The 18188-nt window shown below is 37.8% G+C and overlaps 2 protein-coding genes across 2 annotated transcripts; one reads left to right on the top strand and one right to left on the bottom strand.

The window, feature by feature from the left end:
- Window positions 1-6266: 6266 nt before the first annotated feature.
- On the top strand, window positions 6267-9237 carry h3f3c (H3 histone, family 3C). Its single transcript, XM_043240104.1, has 4 exons — window positions 6267-6415; window positions 7301-7444; window positions 7529-7682; window positions 7816-9237. Exons 2-4 carry the CDS (start codon window positions 7317-7319, stop codon window positions 7942-7944), a joined length of 411 nt encoding a protein of 136 aa, XP_043096039.1. The 5' UTR covers window positions 6267-6415; window positions 7301-7316; the 3' UTR covers window positions 7945-9237.
- Window positions 9238-13146: 3909 nt separating this feature from the next.
- Window positions 13147-15340, bottom strand: crx (cone-rod homeobox). The gene is given in 3 exon segments (XM_043240425.1): window positions 13147-13900; window positions 14258-14409; window positions 15244-15340. Coding segments are annotated over 3 exon segments (846 nt in total). The 3' UTR covers window positions 13147-13303.
- Window positions 15341-18188: the final 2848 nt, after the last annotated feature.

Here is an 18188-nt window from a genome sequence, read left to right as displayed (position 1 = left end):
GTAACATATATTAATATGCCCCATATAGCATGCATAAATCGCCCCATAGCAGATCTATACAGGTGGAGCTGGGGAAGGTGGAAGGTTTCTTAAGCTCACTGCAAGCACTAGCCAAGTATTACATTTTACTTTTTAATACATTTTACCATCGAGCTCATTGGCTGCTGATGCAAAAGGAACCAATAAGCTGCAGTCTAGAGTTTCAGGCCAGAACTTTAAATATGTGCTTTATTATTTACAAATCGCACAAAAATGTGTGACCAATATTTTATATAGATTGATTTCTCTTCTCTAAACTGTTTCTCAAGCACATTCTGTCATCACTGCTGCTACATAAATATGACATATCACAAAACTATGGAGAGAGAGGTGTGTCCTAACAGTTACATAGAATATAGATTCTTCTAGATATTCTTCTAGATAATGCAAAGTTTGGAAAGACTTTGGATTTTATAAGAGAGATTTTGGGAGACGGAAAACCATGCAATTTAAAAAAATAAATAAATAAAAAAAAAAAAATATATATATATATATATATATATATATATATATATATATATATATATATATATATATATATATATAATGAAATAAAACCAAATTGAACTGCATAGCTTAATATTTTTTCTATTGCATCTTATAGCATTGAATCCATTGTTTTGAATCAAATCGCAGTGTGTAATGGGTGAATCATATCACACCACCTTAGTAGCTGCTTTATAAGTATCTTTAATGTATCAAATCATTGGCTATGTATCAAGATGTGTATCGCATATGTACAAAACAACTGGATAACCAACAAGATGGACACTGCAATAATATTAAAACAATTTTAACAAAAGGTCCTCTAAGGTGATTTTCACTATTTAAAAATAGGGAGGAAAAATTATTACATTTACACTGTATGAAGCAAAACATCTGATGTAATACAGGAAATGTAAAAGTGGTGACTTTTTCTGCTACACAGAAGAACAGTTTATATGTATATTTATATATATATATATATATATATATATATATATATATATATATATATATATATATATATATATATATATATATAAAACATTGCTAGGGAGAGCAATTGGAATATTAGGAAATATCTGACAAAAAAAACATGCCTTATGTTGTTTCAAAACTGTGTGACCGTTTGTTTTCTGTAAACATAAAATAAGATATTTAGAAGTTTTGGTGTCATAGCTATCATTGTAAAAACACAAATATAAAATATATTTTTTATTCTCCAACAAGGAAAGGAAGTAATAAAGGTGTGGAATGATATTTAGCTAAATAAGAAATGGCTTTGTATTGTAAAATATTTTGTAACATTTGTGAAATAATTTTATGAAAATTAAAACTGCAAGTAATAATCACTTTTGTACAGCGTTAAGTCATAGTTATGTTATTTAAAGGGAAATGCACTTCAGTTAATTTTCCTATATCCCCCATCTCTCTCTTTTTCCTCATTTTTCTCACTGTCCATCACTGTGGCCACATGACTCTGAGCGCTGCATTTATTTGATTAATATTTTGGGTTGATTCCCCCCCCTTTCCTCCTCTTGTCCATTCCCTCGTTTCACCTCCACCATGTAAGGCCCTATAGGGCTGTGCAGACATGAAAAAAGAAAGAAATTAATTCAAACACCATTTAAAGGCTTGATGTCCAATCATTTTGATAGAGCACCTACTTGAACTGTAATTTACATGAATGTGTATTTGTGCTGCTCTCTGTAGCTGCTGTGTGATGACATGGCATACGTGTGTGTGTGTGTGTGTGTGTGTGTGTGTGTGTGTGCCAGTGTCATGGTAACATTATATATAATTACATTAGTCTTGTACTGCACAGAGAGAGGAGAGGAGTTCACTATCCACATAGACAAGCAGTCATTAACCTTTCTCGCACTCTCACTGCCTGAGTGACTCTGAAATGAAATAGTTAATCACAGAGCAGCTATGTCATTATCGGGGGGCATTATGGGTAAGGACACGCTGACTTTGGCTATGTCAGGTGTTTTTACTCTCATAATGCACACACGCATGAACACTCAAGATGTTAACGTTGAGGAGGTGGAGGAGGGAGGGTTTTCTTCATGGTCAGACTGTCAGGACTGCTGTTTCAGGGAATGCACAGTTTTAGAAATTATGGGCTGTTAGGTTTTGGGTGGCTGTGAAGCTTGAGGGCAAGAGGCACAGGTGTGTCATCTGTGACCTAGAACAGCTATTTCTCTTTTTCTCTTGCGCACACAGGAGTATTCAATGTGGAGTCAAAATGGTCTATCTATCTATCTATCTATCTATCTATCTATCTATCTATCTATCTATCTATCTATTGTTCTATCTATAGAGATACAGACCCCAGTCTTTTGAATAACTGCGTGTATGATTGTTGTGAAAATCTTATCATGTCTCCATTTTGAAATATCATCCAAATTTGACACTGAAAATCACTGCATCCTGCTCATTTTTAAGTCGCATTGAATACATTGTTACAGTACATAGAGGCCACTCATTTATCTATGCTGGGAATGTTCCAGATGTTGCCGCAATCAGAGCCCTCTGAAAACAACAGTACCTTTATTGTTAACACTGGTACATATACACACACATTTACTTAAAATGACTCTGATGTGCAGATTATTTAGTTTTGTTATTTTGCATTTTTGGAGCATATGTAGAATAGTGAGACCAAAGACTGCATATTGGTTTAATTAAGTTCATGTATTTGAAATATACAACACAGGCATTTCTCGAGGCACTGAGACGGACACGTGTTTTGGATTGCATTTGTTCTCCTATAGCTATTAAATGACTTATTGGGAATTTTCTAAGGGTGAGAATACAATCTAAAAGGAGGATCAACTAGGTTTAATGCTGAGTTAGCATGTGCTAATCTATGTGTTTACTTTAGTGGTAACTGCACATTAGATTCACCTATAGCCTGCTACAGAGGTTAGAGTAATGTAAAGTTAAATATAGAGCCGGTTTACTCTGCTGGGGTACCAAATCAGGCCATTAGCTGAAACGGGGTTGGAAGGAAGTGGACCCGTGTGCAGAAGACTAAAAGGGGAAGAACATCATGTGATTTTATAGTATTCAGTATATCATTTGCATTTAAAAATGCCCTGAATCATTTTACAAAATGTCACATGAGGATTTTAAGTATTCTGTCAGGCTAGAACGCTAAATTCTATTAACAAAGTTAATTAAGCATGAAGAAATTTGATGACTCTAATTGTTTCTATTGCATTGCATGTGTGTGTAACTATAGAATATTAGCATTATTGAAATTTTATTCCTGTTCATTTCATCACATCAGTTAGTAAAAAAATATTTACAATTTTATCTCAGTTAAAGTTTATTGAACTTTTTTCAAATCAAGGTATAAAGGTTCATTAAATCCAATAGAAAATGTTTAGCGCTGCCATGGAAACTTGGAAGCACACACAGGTCAAAGGTTTTGGGCTTTGTACACACCATAGATTAGCCATCATAAAAAAACTAATTTGTCTACATAGGCAGTAGTAATTTGAGAATACCAGGCTCTGTCTACAAACTAAGGACACAATCCACAACCGAGCCTCTGCAACCCCAGGGTTTAGCTCTGAGACTGCAAGAACAAAGCTTTGTGTTTTTAAAATATGAATGCTGGCAGGCAAGATAGAAACCAACATGAATGCTGCTGGGGGTTTTCTTACTTATCTTTGCCATTTAGCAGATGCTTTTAATCCAAAGCTACTTACAGTGCACTAATTGCAGGGACAGTCCCCGTACTGGAATAGAGCAAAGTGTTTGGCTCAAGGGCACAAAGAGCTAGATCTCTTCTCTTCTCTCAGATCTCTTCAGAACCTCTGTCTTAGTGTTCCTGGTCTATGTCATTATTCTACCACCTCCCTAAATGCTGTCTAATTGTGTCATCATTTCAACCGAAAGGTATTTATGCATACTTAAACAATGGACTGCTCTTTAGTTTCTAAATTGCAATTAGTGCAGTTTATAGCAAATTCCACATTTAAATGCAATCTAAATTTTGTGTTGAATGGAAGTTATGTTAATAAATAGCTGCCAGGCATGGGGAATTGTTTTGGCTGTATGGCAGCGATTACGTTTTTGTTCAGCGTAGAGCAGCTGCCATATACCATACAGTGCTGACCATCATAAATACGGTCATTGTTAAACCTTTTCATCATTCCTTTTTTGTTAGCAACTCAACATTATTGTGTTTCCAAACAAGCTTTTCCAGAGACGCTGTAAATTTAGAATGCGACTGGGTTGGGATACGCCTCAACAGCATACTAAATGCTCATAAAAGCCACACAGGAATATTTGGACAAAACCTGGTCCAGAACTGTGGGGATGGAAAAAGTGTTATGTGTGAAGATGAGGACATATGGGCAGTAACTGTTTTCACACTGAGTCTCACCTTGCTGTGATACCTGGCTGACCTTTCAGAGCACACAGGCGATGAGTGTGGGTGAAGGATTAGGCTGGTTGGTTCTCTGCTTTATTTTGTAATGGTGTATAGGCAAATTGTAAACATCATATTTGTGTCACAAATATACATTTCTCTTACAGTTATGTAGGCTATGTGTTTTTTTAAGCCTTTGAATGTATTTATGTATATAAATTATAACTAAATTACACATCAGCATTTAAGGTCACATATAAATGATGTGAGCTAAAAACTCGTAAACATCTGTTTAGGAAATGAGAGCAAAATACAATACATGCTAATATGAGAATTATGTCCATCCGCAACACAGAGAAGGCTGCTTTTCAGAGACATCTTAGAAATTAAACAGTGATGTAGCTGGCTCATACAACAGCACAGCATTTTTAATGAACGGATCCATTAGAGTTTCTCCACCACCTCTTTACTTAATCAGATGTTCTGCTTGATTTTTATCAAGAGCACAGTGCTCTCTGTTGTTTGGAAAAGGCATTGCAACGGGTACCAAGAAACAGCATTGAATAAGCCTTGCACTCCCATGAGAAGCATAAAAGCAACCGAAATGAAAAATGCTCCAATAAAACTGCTGAATTATCAGTATTACCATCTGTATTTCTCTTATGCATGAAGCTTCATATAGGGCATCTCATGTTGTAATTAGTCTCACAATAATAAGAGGTGGACATATTCACATATTTTTAATAGTGTTTATGTACGATTCTAGAATGTACAGTGTATCTCTGTGAAACACCTTATGCATATTTTCAGATCACCTACATTTCTGAGATATTTCTTGTGGGCCACCACTTAAGGCCATTGGGTGTATATTATATATAGTAACATCCAGCATATATGTGTGCTTAAAAAAAAGAAAATGTAAAAAATAAAAGCACTTTGCTACTGATCAGTGATTGCTAATCTTTAAATTGTATCTGGTGCATTACCAAGTTTATACATGAATTAGAAAGTGTGTCACATCAAAGACTTCGAAGCACTTTTAGGCTCTGAGACTCCCTGATCCTTAACTAAAAGCTTTTTAGGACTCTTGAGACAATCACTCAACACACTACATCATATCACAGTCCTGACAAGATTTTGTAGCCTAAATGCAGAACCGCGTACTGAGTACTTCTACGTATATGCAACTACTATGAGGCATATAAAAATAAACTATGTTTTGTGGTACATAGAAAATGGCACATCCTTCCTGAAATGTCACTGAAGCCTTAAAGATAGCAAGCGTGAGGGAGAGGAAGGCAGTCTTTGGTTAAGATAGAGTTCCCACATGGCTGGAGGGTGGTTTTGAATGTCAGCCTGAAATAAGTAAAATACTATATGACTGATCTTGAATCATCTATTGCAGACACTTAGAAACATGAAAATCGGATGATATCTGAAGGATACATTAGGGCCACAAAACAATTCTGCATCTGTATTAAATAATAGTGTAGGAAATTAAAATACCTTAAACTGAGGGGTTCATTGTTAAATTAAAGCATTTTTGTAGAAGTTGACATATGAACAGAAATTGTTTTAAGATCTGTAATAATAAGACATTATTATTATTATTATTATATAACCAGCAGTGGATGAACCCATTAGCTTGTCTCCTCTAAACCTGATGACCTCCATGAAACAAACAGAAAAACAAAGGAATTGCAGTAAAACCCCATGTGAATCACGGTACTTCTGATGCTTAATGTTAAACAGTTTTATTACACTTGGCTTGAAGCCAAGGAAATTCGCAGTGGAAATGCGAATTCATAACGAAAAACTGTTACTGTAAAAAAATCGACAATTTTGTGTTTACAGTTTTATTGAGGTGCATTCTGGGAGAAAATGATTGACATCGCGGCCATTTTGGCTCTGGCCGCCCCGCTCCCATTGTGTGTGAGATAGTAAATACTGACACTGCCAGACAAGCCGAGCACATATTTCACCGCGCGAATTAAAACACGTTCACCTGAGGTAAGTGCCCCAATGCATCACTGTCTCCTCTCTGAAATACTTTTCAACAGCTTTGTGAAACTTTCCTGCAGAATAATGTTTATTTTAAGTGTTAAAACGTCAAAATCCCATCGCCTGAAAATGAGAAAGCCGATGGCGAGACGCGAGAGAAATAGGCTCTCCTTTTCGTGTCGGAGGACACACTGAAATCCGTCCCACTTTCGCATGTCTCTATTTACTTCGGTCAAACGGCGTAAATTCGCGGCGGATTTTCCTTCTAAGCGATTATTTAGTTGCCCAAGGATGCCTGCTACCGTATAGTGTAATGGGTTTTGCGTTGTATGCGTTAGATTTTGAATTTTATTTCAAAGTTTACGTCCTCCCCTGTGCCTCAATGCACGGACTCTCTTCAGTTGCCGTTCAAATTGCAGCCATAATCTTGCGGTTTAGGGCGGGGTTTAGACAGGCTGATCTGCCCCCACAACTGGCAGAACGGCCTGTGAGTGGCTAGTTTATTCCGCTCTTCAAACTCTACTGGCTACCGCTTTATTGTTGTTTTTCAGCCGTCTGTGATTGGTTGAAAGGCTATCTTAGTCCACGCCGAGTGGTTACTTTTATTCGTTTGGTTTAATGTGACGTGCTGGAGGAAGTGACCTGAAATAGCATATGGGGCAGGGAGTCAAATACCAAAACAAGTGTAAAACAAGACACACTATTTATAGTAGAGATTTACTCTCTTTTATATCTTAGTCTGTCACTTCACAAGACTCCTGGCTTCACATTACACAGCTAGGAGAAAGCACTATTAAACATGCTCTTCCTAGAGTTGTTTTATATCCCTGCTTTGTACGTCACGATCTCACCGTGATTTGACTGTGTTGTAAAAGATGTTCTCTTTTCTCTCAGGTGATATTGATTAACAATGGCCCGTACTAAGCAGACTGCTCGTAAGTCCACCGGAGGAAAAGCTCCTCGTAAGCAGCTGGCTACCAAAGCTGCCCGCAAGAGCGCTCCCTCAACTGGAGGAGTCAAGAAACCTCACCGCTACAGGTGATGTTCTATAGCCTAGTAATTGTACACAACAGAGAAAAAGTTGCGAGGACCCCGGCATTAAGCATCTTTTATTGTCTGCAGGCCCGGTACTGTGGCTTTGCGTGAGATTCGTCGGTATCAGAAGTCCACTGAGCTGCTGATCCGTAAGCTGCCATTCCAGCGCCTGGTTCGAGAGATTGCCCAGGACTTCAAAACTGATCTGCGTTTCCAGAGCGCCGCCATTGGTGCACTGCAGGTACGTATCGGGGTTGTTGCAGCTCGCTAACACTGAAACCAAAAACAACATTTGCATTAGTGGAAATAAAATTATTTTATATGTATTTTTTTTTGCCTACATAACTGACTGATGTTTGCTTGTATTCCTGCAGGAGGCCAGTGAGGCATACCTGGTTGGTCTGTTTGAAGACACTAACCTGTGTGCCATCCATGCCAAGCGTGTCACCATCATGCCCAAAGACATCCAGCTGGCACGCCGCATCCGCGGAGAGCGCGCTTAAACTCACCCCTTCTTTCTATTGCCCTCTTTATTTCTTTCTGTCTCTCCACTTGTTCTCCTCCTGCTTTTCTTGGTAGAGTTTAGAGTATCAGTGATGGGGAGTAACTGTGTCTCAGTCTGCTAGTGCTGTCTAAATGACGCGTAGGGTACCTATATGTGCATGTAACAGGTGCTGTTGATCACACACGCGCACACACATTCATGCACACAAACACACAGACACGCATACACACACACACACACATATACTCATACATTCACTTTTGGAGCGTAAACGAGGTTCACCCCTGCCCGCTTTAGGGCCACACATTTAACACGCATGTGAAGAGAAGAAGTCTCACCCTGCGCTCACACTTACTCTGCTGTCCAGAGAGAAAACAGGGTGGTGTCTGGGGTCAGTCTGCTTAAGGGGAGCGGAAACTTCCACAGCAGGGTGCTACTAAAACTGCCTCAGTCCACCTTATTGAAACCTGTCCTCACCAGTCCTCAAACTCGCATATGTTTTTAATCTCACCTCATTTGCCCTCACCTTCCTGTCCCCCTCAATCTGTCCAGTTCTTACATGTCCCGCTTGAATCCTTACTTGGCCCTTCAAAGTGGAGGTTGGTGTGGGGTCGGACTTCTTCTCTGTGTGAGTGTCTGTGGGTGATGTGATCAGCAAAGCAGAATCGTATTCAACTGCAAACCAGCATCTATTGGTTAAAAAGTTGTTACTTGTAATATTGATGATTGCTATTACTGTCGATATGGTGTCTTTTTTTTTCTTTTTCTTTTTTTTTTTTTTTTTACAATGCATACATGAATTGTTCTTTAGGGAAAAAAAGGATTAATCCGCAGAGATTTTTTGAATTCGTTTTATTTTTCCTTTTTCATATTGTAGTGAAAGCCGATCCTGCTCCTCCTGTTATAACTTCAGGCAGCCACAGGGGGGCGCTCTAAACCAGCCTCTCATTCAACCTCACTGTTCGACTAACATCCTGCTCTCCCTTCCTTTCTTCATCTCTCTCTTTTTCTGTCTCTCGTTTCCACTCTTCCAATTCCAGTTTTGTCAAATTAAAGATCGGCATTAGAGTCACAGAGTGTAGCAAAAAATATTCTTTTACGTTTAATACTCTAGTACTGAGTCTTTCACTTCGTTTGGGTAGAACTTTGCTCCTTCCCTCTATTCGTGATACACAATGTAACCTCATGTTTGTGCTTCTTTTATTTTTCTTATTCGGAAATTTAAATAAGCTGATCTTTGTATTTTCCAAATTTCTCATATTCTGGTGGTAATAAATAGATGTTACACAAATGGACTCAGTGTTATTTATAAACGCTCTCAAATTCATCATGGTTTAGTCATATGATCTAGAGTATCTTTTAAATGTTGAAATAAGTAGTTATAATCCTGACAGTTAAAGAAATACATGCAAATGTATTATATGTATACTATTCCTATATTTGTAATATATATATCAATCCGATATGTACATTCAAGACCAGTTTTATTTATTTATTTTATTATTTTGGAAAATCTGAATATGCTAATGCATTATTGATAAGGAACTGACCCTAGTTATTAATTGTACTTTGGAATTTGTTTGTGAGTTCCTCTTGGCGAAACAGTGTTTTTAAAGCATCAGAGTGTTTATACTTTTAAGTCAGCTTAGTTTTAGTTGTTTGTACATAAAACTAGGATAGAAGGAAGCATTTTAACTTCACAGCAATTGTAAGTTTGCAAGTAGTAGTGGCCTTGAATAAAACAAATCCGTTCAGACAAAAAAGTTTTATGTAAGTATGACTGCATTTTATCCAAGTCTCATAAAATAGCAAGGGCGTGGTGGGAGGTTGCATATCTTCATGAGGATGCAGAAATATAAAACAAAAAACAAACATTTAAAGCTATAAATATGATTAACATCAATCAAAATTTAGAAAGCAAATTCGTTTTCAGAAAGAGCAACTCGCACATGTTCACTCATAAATAAACACATTTGACTTTCACAGTAACTAAAACGCAGAAAACAAACGTCAGTGATAGTGATCCATAAATAAGAATGTGTTTGCTGCTATAAATCCTAGGCTTTTACGATACTGGCGTCCCTCCTCTGTTTTCTGCGATGCTGTCACTCACTGTTAGAGCGACCAGAGGAGGGAGCTGTTTCCTTCCAGCATCGGAGCATATTTAGAAAAGATGGGAGTCGAAAAACTTCATTCATGTAGCACTACTGTTTGACAACTTATGTGTTTGTGTTCTCTGTTTTTACTTCCGTTTTGACTAGTTACTCATTGTCATTTGTTTATAGAAGGAAGCACTTGTAATTTAACCTCTAACTACATCAACACAACAGTCATTTAAACCTGTGTTAAGAGTATATACACAGTTGCATAGTTTCAGTTCTATGTGTTATGCACTATGAGTGCATTAAGGTTAAGTATCATCTGTATCTACATGCTGGGTTGTGTGTGTGTGTGTGTGTGTGTTGTGTGTGTGATTTGTTAGATTTGAAGGCTCAGCAGCTTCTCCTTTTGTCTTCTTGCATGAACTACAGACAATCTGTCACAGAGAGAGAGAGAGATTAATATCTGGAGAAACAGGGGGAGGGTGAGAGGAAAAGAGAGTTGACCGAGGAAGACTACACAGACTAAGATAGACAGATAGATAGATAGATAGATAGATAGATAGATAGATAGATAGATAGATAGATAGATAGATAGATAGATAGATAGATAGATAGATAGATAGATAGATAGACAGACAGACAGAGAGAGAGAGACAGACACACAAATAAATTTAAAGGGGCAAGAAAGTGAAGGAAATGGACCGAACAGCTACTATGTATTTTTTACTTATTGTTTTTTTTTTTTGTAACGTTATAAGCACAGATAAATGTTCATATAAAGTAAAACAATGTCACATGATTCATTTTTCAGATTCTAAAAAATATGTTCACTTGTGACCTATACATAATTATTTTGCTCGCGCGCGCACACACACACACACACACACACTTCGTCCTGGAAACAGTACATGTGGTTTTATTCAGGTCAGAGTGGGATTATGAAGCACTCAGGACGGGTGGAGGGGTGGATGGAGAGAGAACAAGTGAGAGAGGGCATGAAAGATGGCACAGAGGAGAGAGAGAAAGGCCTGTGAGTATGTTTAGAGTTACTGAACTCCACATCTTTCAGTGCCTTCATACAGGTATAATCATGAGAGAAGTACATAAAGAAAAAAAGGATGTGAATAGACAGAAAAAAGGTTTAGAATCATTTATTTTTGAGTAAACCACTTTTGGTTTGGTATTTTGTATCTGATGCAGTGACACTTGTGAAGTCGTCTGTCGGGCCACTGTATTATTTATGCTTATTTCTTTATGTTTATAGGACCATCATTGTATCTCACATATGTAGCCATTTTAGTCAATTTTAATTTTAAGCAGTTTAAGTATTTTTGTGGATGTTAGAAGTTCACAGAAATGTAGTTCATCATATTAACTATAGGTACGTTCCACAAAGGTTTGGCAACCAGAAAATGTCCAGTTGCTGTTTTGTTTAGTTTTTTGAGTCTGATAAAATGTTAAAATACAATAAGGCCTAACTAACTAGTGTGTTTGTGCTATACGGGTTTAAAATAGCATTTATTTTGATATTGTTTTGTGTTAGCTATTACCAAGACATTAGTAATTTTTTTAAGTATGTTAGTGTCTAAAACATTAGGCAAATGACTGTAACTCTAATAATGAGTGTGGGACCAATATGCCGATACAGATGAGGAAAGAATGATGGAATGGTCATAGAATAGTCGGAACAGGAATCAACAGGAGGAGATGCACGGAGAGGTGTGGAGGAGGGAAAGAGAGAGAGGGAGCTTCAGTAATCCTGTTTAATTGCTTTAGGGTAGTGTTCTGTCGACAGTAAGGAGATTGAGGTGCTCTCTGGGTCATTGGCTAAAATAACCCCACACACCCGGCTACAGGGGCGGAGCCAGCCATACCACACCATCACTGCAACACGATTACCAGACAACACCATCGCAACAACCTTCTGGACCCCCAGATGCCTCCTCTGTGTGGGCCACCTGTGTATCCAACCCCCAGGGTGCCACGGTGACTTAAGGAGAAGATGCTGAAGAATGTGCATCTTGCACTTCGTATTTCTAGACCCAAAGTACTGAACTTTTCAGCTGCTTTCAATTTAGTTTTCAAGCTCATTACAGGTTGAATTACCATTACCTTGTTGATACCTAAAAAGTCCCAATTAGATGTACGTGTTTTCATTTTTACTACTTATTTATTAGTCAATTAGATTCAATTAGATTATATATATTATATATATATATATATATATATATATATATATATATATATATATATATATTATATTACATTTGGTAAAGTAATTTGTAACCACGTTTGCTCGTCCACTGTGAGAGACACACAGCTTAATTTAACTAAACTCAAGTTCAGATTTAACTATTTTTTTTTATTATTAATTACAGTAGTACTTCATCTTGCGTAATCAATGAGAAACAGAGTTGGACAACTCTTGTTAGACAAAACTTGTGAAACAAAGCCACATTTAATAGTGTAGTTAAACTAAGAGAGAGAATTAAAACCTTTAATGTAGCTCCCATCTGAATGTACTCGTTCAAAGCAATATAACAACAATTGTAAACACAAATTTTTTTCAACACAAGGTCACCCAAATAAAAAATATATATCAACAGCATGCATGCAATGCCATTAAATGAAGTTTAATTAGTAACGATTAACTCAAACTAACAGAAAACAACATTATTTGTTATAAGTTAACATAATTTAACAATACATAAATAACAGCGAGCTAAAAGCACAACACAAGAACTTCTAATGCCTCCCAGTACAGACAAACCAAACCAAACTTATGAAAAAAGTAGAAAGAACTTTGTCCCATAAAGAGCTAATTATATATGCAAAGAAACTGAGCAGCTTCCCTCCATTTATCATATGTGCTTGTTTTTGTGTGATATGTGTGTGCTTGTGTTTTAGTGATATTTCCTTCAAAGTGTTGTGATGTGTGTGTGTGTGTGTGTGTGTGTGTGTGTGTGTGTGAGGTAAATGGTTAATAATGATGACTGATCAGTAGACTTGAGGAGTCCCTTCACTCTCCGCCAATCACAGAGCAGGTCTGGATTACAGAGGAACAGTCTTCACCTGTTCCAAAATGGGCACCCCTTTTCACCTCTGAGATCACTTGAATCCTGCTGATTCAGTCCTGTTCATCATCTAAATGTCTCCGGCATTTCAAGCAACAGTTTTGTTTCGTTTACTCTTCATCCGTCTTCTCCTCCTTCTCCTTCCCTCCTGTTCTTTTTCTTCACTCGCCCACTTTCTCTTCTACAGCACCTGGAATTTATGGTCGAGGCAGTCAACTGTGCTGAAGTTGAGCTTCCAAGCCTGCTGGTCCTTGTAGTCCAGGCAGTCCACGGAACTGAAACCCAGCGAGGAGGTGCTGTATCCTTGGGAGGAGAGAGAAGGTGACTGGCTGAGCGAGCCGCCCATGGAGGGCACGGTGAGGGGAGAGAGAGCGCCCCCACTTGCGGACAGCTGACTGGTCATGGGAGAAAGGTACGGGCTGCAATCCAATCCACTGAAGTAAGGAGAGGAGCTGTAGCCCTGGCTATAGGTGGAGGGCTGACCGTAGCTCATAGGATAGGGAGCAGGGCGCTGCACGCAGGGTGTGCCGGAGCCACACAATGGGTCAGGAAGGGGGGATAGAGAGGTGGGACTCCACACAGAAACTGGTGCTGTGCCTGCGCTGGCACTAGGGGGCACGGCTGGGGCGGGGGCAGCCACCACAGAGGAGCTGGCACCAGGGTCAGAGGTCAGCTCAGGGGGTGGAGAGGACTTCTTTTAAGGGGGACGGGGCTTGGGCTGACCGCTGGTCTGCTGCTGCTGTTGGCGGCATTTAGCGCGACGGTTCTTGAACCAAACCTGAGGGGAATAAGAATAGGAGAAATAAACGTTTGGCTAATTCCGCTAAAGATCAACCTGGACTCGCTTCTTTTATATAGTGCCCAAATCCCATTAATGGACCTCACAAACAGTTATTTTCAACACTTGAGACTCAACTTAGAATAGATTCAACTTCCAGTGCACACGCGGTACATATGTAGCTGCAGACTTATTGTAGCAAGTGAGTGTTAAATGCTGGGATAAATGTATTTTATTTTACTTCTTGAAGAGAATTATCTACTACATCGATCATTAGGCCATGTGTGTTCAGAAAGGTGTCAGGCAGTCTGAGTGGTTTTAGAGAGGTTCCTCTCAGTTTGAGATGTATAGTCTCACCTGAACTCTGGACTCGGGAAGGTTGATTTTCAGAGCCACTTCTTCTCTCATGAATATGTCTGGGTAGCGTGTTTTGGTGAACAGGGCTTCTAAAATGTCCAGCTGGGTCCGTGTAAAGGTAGTGCGCTCCCGTCGCTGCTTCCTTGGAGTGGCTGTTTATAAAAACATAGACATTACACAGTAAGAAAAAAGGAATGAACGGTTAAATTGCAGGAAAAGAGAAAACCTTTTGTCTTTACATGTAAGAGCTTATAGCAGTTATGGCTGATGCTGCTGAGAGAAAGAGGGAGGGACTTGGACTGTCCCTTGTACAGTGATAGATAGATGCATAGATAAAGACTATGGTTCATCACTAAGGACAAGTCTATAAAATTCTTTCTAGCATATCACATTCGTAATTAGTGCTTTAATAATATTTACATTCTGAACCCATACAGCTTTATTTTCATTCTCCATTCAATACAATTACGATCATTCAACTATTTGCAGCAACAGGGAACCAAACGCGTCAATTTTAAAGCTGGATTTAAACCGTTCATAATTGGCTATAAAGTAACTACATAATAAATGAGCAAAAATACGATAATTTGTAATTTGCTATTTTAAAAAATGTAAATGTCGGTTATATAAAATTTACGACTACGACAAAACACACACACACGAACAAAAAGCTCTTCTCTACAAAGACCCCTCAAGATGAATTTCAAATAAACACCTGACGTCGACTTTTATAAAGTTAATTTTGTTAGTATTTGGGTGGCGCGCTTGTTACTACGTGAGCAATATGGATATAAACCGGTTATAACACTTTACGCAGCTTAAATTGTAATAAAAAGCGGCGACTCGTCTGAAATAAACCAGGAAAGACCCGGGCTGTACTTTCCGTTTTTTTTCTTTTCCCCTCTCTTTTCGAAGTTCATCGACCACCAAAATGAATCAAATATCTGACACAAAATGTGATAAATGATTAATAAGAATGAACTGACCTGGGTAGCCGACGGCGGTGTGGAGCAGGTCCATTCCTGAGGCGGACAGCGTTAACCCGTTCACAGCATAATGGGGCTGCTTTATGTAGGACATCATTCTTGGGACGGTCGCGTCTCTCGCACACTCTCTCTATTGCTCTATCTCCTTCCCTCTCTCTCCCCTCTCTCTCACTCTCTTTTTTCTCTGTGACGCTTTTTTTTTACGGGTCGGGGGTCGCGCTCCGCTGCTGATGCCGCGTGTCTGCGCTCGCGTCTGGCGCGTGCGGTGCTCCTTCAGTCTCGCGGCTCTTCAAACACCTGTGGATTCTTTGCGGCTTCTCGGTGTCTTGAACAAGCTTACGGTCCCGAACAAGTTTAGAGCATCAATATCGCCCTGAATTTTAAAGTTAAGCGTGCTCTTTTACCGTGAGGTAAACGTAAAAACAAATAACCTATTATACAAGTTTTAGACTCTGTGTTAGAGTTTTGGCGTTGGTTAAGGCGCGTGTCCCTTGGGCAGGACCGGACAGGAGCGGGACACTATGAGCAATAAGACACTGAGCAGCTAATCAAGGGGCATCTCTCTCTCTCTCTCTCTCTCTCTCTCTCTCTCTCTCTCTCTCTCTCTCTCTCTCTCTCTCTCCCTCTCTCATTTGACGTGTTTGTTAACACGTGGTATGACAATAGACATTTATTTATTTCGCTTAAAACACAAGGTAAAGCGCAAAAAAAATTGATTATGTCTGGTTGGGTCTGATTCTCTCGGCACGGCACATAACAATTCGACTTTCGAACGTTTTATTTAAATTATCAAACAACTTTTGTTTCTTTCTTTCTTTTTTTAGACTAATAGACTAATAAAAGAAATGTGAGGATCGAAATATGTCTTTAAAAATTCCAAGGTCCGGCCAACGGTGTCTCAGAATGCATTTTAAAATATTTCTAAATGTTAAGAAAATGTTCAAATATAGAATATTTCGTTTTAATAAGTAAACATGTTTAAGATTTAAAATAAGCAATAAAAATGTTTTGTGTGTTCTTTAAGTTAAAAGTGATGTTTTTGCGATATTCACTGGGTTTGGGTTGTTTTAGGAACCTTGGCAGCCATGAATAGATTTAATTTAATTGAAGTATCGGAAATAAATGCCTGTGGCACGCTGTAAATTAGATGTGTTGGATAAATGGGCCCTCACAGTATCCCCCTAAAAACTATTTCGGGGGGCTGATACCGTTACCCAATAATAATTATATTAAGGTATATTCATTTATTTCTATAAAAATTATCAATTTTTTTAAATTTACAAATTTTGCACAAGCTGTTAACCATTAGTTCCACTTCAATTAGCTGAACGTTTTTTTTCGTATAGCCTATTTATCGGCCCTAAGCATTTTTTCTCTATTTTTTTAATAAAGCCACTGCCACTCTAATTATTTAAATGTCAGATATTAGAAGAAAGTGTCATTTAAATAAACAAATTATTTCATTCGTCGATCGAATGTGTCTGTTGTTTCCGGATATAAACTAAATGTTTAATTACAAAAAAGTAAACTAAATCTAAACGAAATCCTTTGTAAACTAAATGTTTCTTGTGGACATTTTCTTGTTAAATCCTCTGTTAACCCTTGTACATAACAACACACCTAACAGAAATTATTTATATTTATCATCGTGTATCTCTGTTAAATAATTGCTTTAATTTCTTTATCATAATTTCTTGACTGAACACAAACCATAATAGTATAATACCATATTTGTTTCATGATTTGTAAAACATCTACAATTTGGTGTTACTCTTTACACTTTCTTTCTTTTTTTTCTTTTTTTACTCACTCACACCCCCATACACACACTGCTGAATTATCATAATAGATTATGCTTTATGTGAATAGTCCCTTAACCCTGGATAAAGATAGGAAAGAGGGATTTCTCATCAGTTCATAAGAGGAGAGTAGGAGAGAAAAAAAAACATGGGACCCAAAGGAGGGAAAGAAAAAGCTGTGGATAAATGATGAATAAAAATGACACAAAGACAGAAGGATGGACGTTTCTTAACCAGTGATGGAGGTCTGATGAAAGTGTGGAAAGGATCCATATTATCTTTAAAGGAACTATCTGAAAATTCCATTAGAATATGCTGTATAGAAAGAGAAAATTGAATGTTTTATTTGAAAGTATTTTGCATTTGAGTGTAAACATGTTCAGTGGCAGAGAGAGGGAGGTAGGCTAGAGAAAGGCGTCAAATGGCACTCAAGATGAGTAATAGGTTGGCTTAAAACAGACACAGTGCAGACAGGGTTATTTGGCTGTGACTGAGGTAGATGTCATCCCTACTAAGTACAGCACAAACTCTAAGCCAAGGAACAAAGGGCAACAAGGAATCTTCAGTTTTCCTTAATTATTACGACTAGCTTTTTTTCTAAATGACATGAAATACTAGATTTGGATATTTTAGATACATGTAAGAAAAAATATACCTGTGTTAATCGGCGTGTACCGGTTATAAGAATGAGAGACTAAAATTGTCTACTGTATCTGGTTACAAAAAGCAGCAGAATATGATTTGATTTGGATTCCATCAGCATACTTTACCACATAAATAATTGTTTTCTTTTTTTCTAAGGCAATTAGAAAAATAAGTATAAGATGGAAAGGCAGCCCAGTAGAGTGGTCACATATTAAGAGGAAATGCAAATCAATTCTTATTGACATGTATCAGAATTATTTTGCATTATATATGTAGTAAAATCATGTTTTTAACATGTTTTAAAATCATTTATTATTTGTAAACTCAATATTGTAGAAAAAATTTCAAATTTTCCACCTCTTTAGTCAGCCTCTAAGCAATGGTGATATTTTCTGAGATATACAAGTGAAGCATTGACATGGCTGCAATTATTAAGTTTGTCAAATATGAGACAGAAGAACAGTAAAATACACAATTTATACAATGTCTAAGATGCATAAG

Source organism: Puntigrus tetrazona, chromosome 5 (assembly GCF_018831695.1).
Source record: "Puntigrus tetrazona isolate hp1 chromosome 5, ASM1883169v1, whole genome shotgun sequence".
Taxonomy (NCBI): Eukaryota; Metazoa; Chordata; class Actinopteri; order Cypriniformes; family Cyprinidae; genus Puntigrus; species Puntigrus tetrazona.
The sequence above is the reverse complement of the archived record's forward strand: the minus strand, read 5'-3'. Positions and strand labels throughout refer to the sequence as shown.

What these genes read in the sequence shown, in the direction of transcription:
- h3f3c (XM_043240104.1), top strand. Translation starts at nt 7,317, where the DNA reads ATGGCCCGTACTAAGCAGACTGCTCGTAAGTCCACCGGAGGAAAAGCT. An exon ending in AAGAAACCTCACCGCTACAG is followed by an intron (nt 7,445 to 7,528) that starts GTGATGTTCTAT and finishes TATTGTCTGCAG; the next exon opens with GCCCGGTACTGTGGCTTTGC. An exon ending in CCGCCATTGGTGCACTGCAG is followed by an intron (nt 7,683 to 7,815) that starts GTACGTATCGGG and finishes GTATTCCTGCAG; the next exon opens with GAGGCCAGTGAGGCATACCT.